Below are 2,876 nucleotides of genomic sequence, written 5' to 3' on the forward strand. Positions count from 1 at the left end.
CGCAGCCAAGTGCCCCTTGCTCCTCAATGCTCTAAAAGCTGGCTTCACCCCTCTCGTCGAGGAGCTCAAAAAGGCATACGTGAGCAGTTACTCCGGGAGACAATTGCAAGAGGAAGAACTGGGACGCTACGCGAAAATCTGTTGGACCATCACGCCCATCTTATATCAAGAATTGACCGCCCTCAAAGATCACCTTGATATTGATGGTTGGACAGCTCATAGAATCTATGACGCCCATACACCCACCTCCAGCCTCCACGCTCTCTTCTTCCGCGACAACGGGTATGACGTCCATCGTCCTGAGAACGCTGAGCATGGCGAACTGAATCACAAACGTGACTTTAATGGTAGCAGCATTCTCAAACACCTAACTAATGGACCCCAATCACGCCGATTCATGTGAGTCCATTGTCAAATGCAAGTTTACCAGGCCGACGCTGTACAAATATGGCTTCGTAAATGAAGACGCATTGATGCTTGCCGATAAGCCAACCAAACGCACGTGCAAAGATTTCTGCAAGGCCCTAAAAACTGTTCTCAGTGATAAAGTAGATGACGACGCGGCACTTGCAAAGTTGGTATATGTAACGATTCCAGAATTCCTATACCAGATCCGTTTCCCCTTCATGACCTTAACCCTTTCCCTCTGGCTCCTCTCTCTGTTGTACCTCATCCACATCATGGTCATCCGCCTCGACCTGCTCCACATCAAATCGCATCTACATAGTCCCTCGAGTCATCGCATCGCCGCTCAATCGCTACTTGCCGCCGCGCGTGTTAACAAGCTTAACAGGGTGCTTTACCTGCAACCGTAATCGTACTCACGTGTTTACTGTCCACACTCACCTAGCATCACCTACTCACCTAACTTATGAATTGTGCTTTAATCTGTTACATTATTAATTGTATGAATTGTGAGCTTGATTGGCACGTGGGTTAAGTGTTGACCAACGTGTTTACCAACGTGTTGACCAACGTGTTGACCAACGTGTTTACCAACGTGTTGACCAACGTGTTGACCAATGTGCTGACCAAAGTGATGACCAAAGTGCTGACCAAGCACCTGACCAAAGTGCTGACCAATGTGGTGACCAACGTGCTGACCAAAGTGGTGACCAATGCCATGACCAAAGTGGTGACCAATGCCATGACCAAGCTGATGGTTACGGCAGCGATGTCATGGTCACGGCAGCGATGACAGTGGTCACGGCAGCGATGACATGGTCACGGCAGCGATGACATGGTCACGGCAGCGATGGCATGGTCACGGCAGCGATGACATCAACACGGCAGCGATGAGATGGTCACGGCAGCGATGAGATGGTCACGGCAGCGATGACATCAACACGGCAGCGATGGCATGGTCACGGCAGCGATGACATCAACACGGCAGCGATGAGATGGTCACGGCAGCGATGAGATGGTCACGGCAGCGATGACATGGTGACTAAAGTGGTGATTATTACCCACTCTACATCGCTCCCTAACCCACTCTACATCGCCCCTTTATCCACCCTACATCGCTTCTTTACCCACTCTACATCGCTCCTTAACCCACTCTACATCGCTCCCTAACCCACTCTACATCGCCCCTTATCCACTCTACATCGCCCCTTATCCACTCTACATCGCCCCTTATCCACTCTACATCGCCCCTAACCCACTCTACATCGCCCCATCGCTCCCTTATCCACTCTACATCGCCCCTTTCACCACTCTACATCGCCCCTTTCACCACTCTACATCGCCCCTTCATCCACCCTACATCGCCCCTTAACTCACTCCACATCGCCCCTTAACGTCCTCTAATCGCCCCTTAATCCACTCTACATCGCTCCCTAACCCACTCTACATCGCCCCTAAACCCACTCTACATCGCCCCTTAATCCACTCTACATCGCCCTTTTACCCACTCTACATCGCTCCTTTACCCACTCTACATCGCCCCTTAATCCACTCTACATCGCTCCCTAACCCACTCTACATCGCTCCTTATCCACTCTACATCGCCCCTTTACCCACTCTACATCGCCCCTTTATCCACTCTACATCTCTCGAATTACCTCGTCTTATTACCGCTATGACCTCTTTAGACCACAATAATAACTTGTGCTTGGTCACCCTTCACTGCCCTTCTGACTGAGTCCATCGACTGGTTGATCCAGGTTAGGCATGGGAACGGTGATGGTGGTGATGGTCTTACCAAGTTGTCTCAAGCTTTGAAAAAGTTGATTGAGGAGGCTATTGAGAAGGCTTATACTTCTCTAAACAAGCAATACCCTCTCGCTAAACCTCCTTCTAAAGTCGCCTCGTCTGCCGACTCGGCTCTTTCTACTGGCAAGCCTACTAAGTCTACTACTCCCGCGAAAAAAAGTTTTGAAGAGATTAAAAAAGACATTAATGAAGAAGTTACAAAGCTTCCTAAAACCATAAAAGAACTTGAAAATGACTCTTCTAATGATGATGTTACTAAGCGTTTATCTGACTGTCAGTCCAAGTTGGAGGCTTTGCAGACTGTGAATAAGCTTGCTGAATTTGCTGATTCACTTACTAAAAAACCTGAAAATGATAATATTTTAACGCATTTATGTTCCGCCCTCGAGAAATTCCTCGGCTTCAATCCATCTTCCAAAGGCTACGACGGCTCTGGGATTGTGTACTCTGACTTGGATAGGCTGTGTGACGGGGTGATGGCGTTTTTGCTTAGTATAATCACTGACGTAAATAACAACGAAAAACCTAAGAAATACAATACTATTTTGATAGCGTACTTGAAACATTAAACAGCTAATTTAATAGAAAAATTTTGATAGTAGTATTGCCGCGGTCAGTCAGGGGATAAGGGCGTGGGTAAAGGGGGGGAGGAAAGAATGAAA

The 2,876-nt window shown here is 48.1% G+C and overlaps 2 protein-coding genes across 2 annotated transcripts; both read left to right on the top strand.

Moving 5' to 3' along the window:
- Positions 1-374: 374 nt before the first annotated feature.
- On the top strand, positions 375-815 carry BBBOND_0001620 (hypothetical protein, conserved; the record flags this gene model as incomplete). The annotated part of the gene is made up of 1 exon (XM_012915003.1): positions 375-815. One exon carries the CDS (start codon positions 375-377, stop codon positions 813-815), a length of 441 nt encoding a protein of 146 aa, XP_012770457.1.
- Positions 816-2,172: 1,357 nt separating this feature from the next.
- On the top strand, positions 2,173-2,783 carry BBBOND_0001630 (hypothetical protein, conserved; the record flags this gene model as incomplete). Its single annotated transcript, XM_012915004.1, has 2 exons — positions 2,173-2,196; positions 2,229-2,783. 2 exons carry the CDS (start codon positions 2,173-2,175, stop codon positions 2,781-2,783), a joined length of 579 nt encoding a protein of 192 aa, XP_012770458.1.
- Between the last annotated feature and the right edge of the window lie 93 nt (positions 2,784-2,876).

The sequence above is a fragment of the Babesia bigemina genome, scaffold Bbigscaff_62760, assembly GCF_000981445.1.
Source record: "Babesia bigemina genome assembly Bbig001, scaffold Bbigscaff_62760".
NCBI lineage: Eukaryota > Apicomplexa > Aconoidasida > Piroplasmida > Babesiidae > Babesia > Babesia bigemina.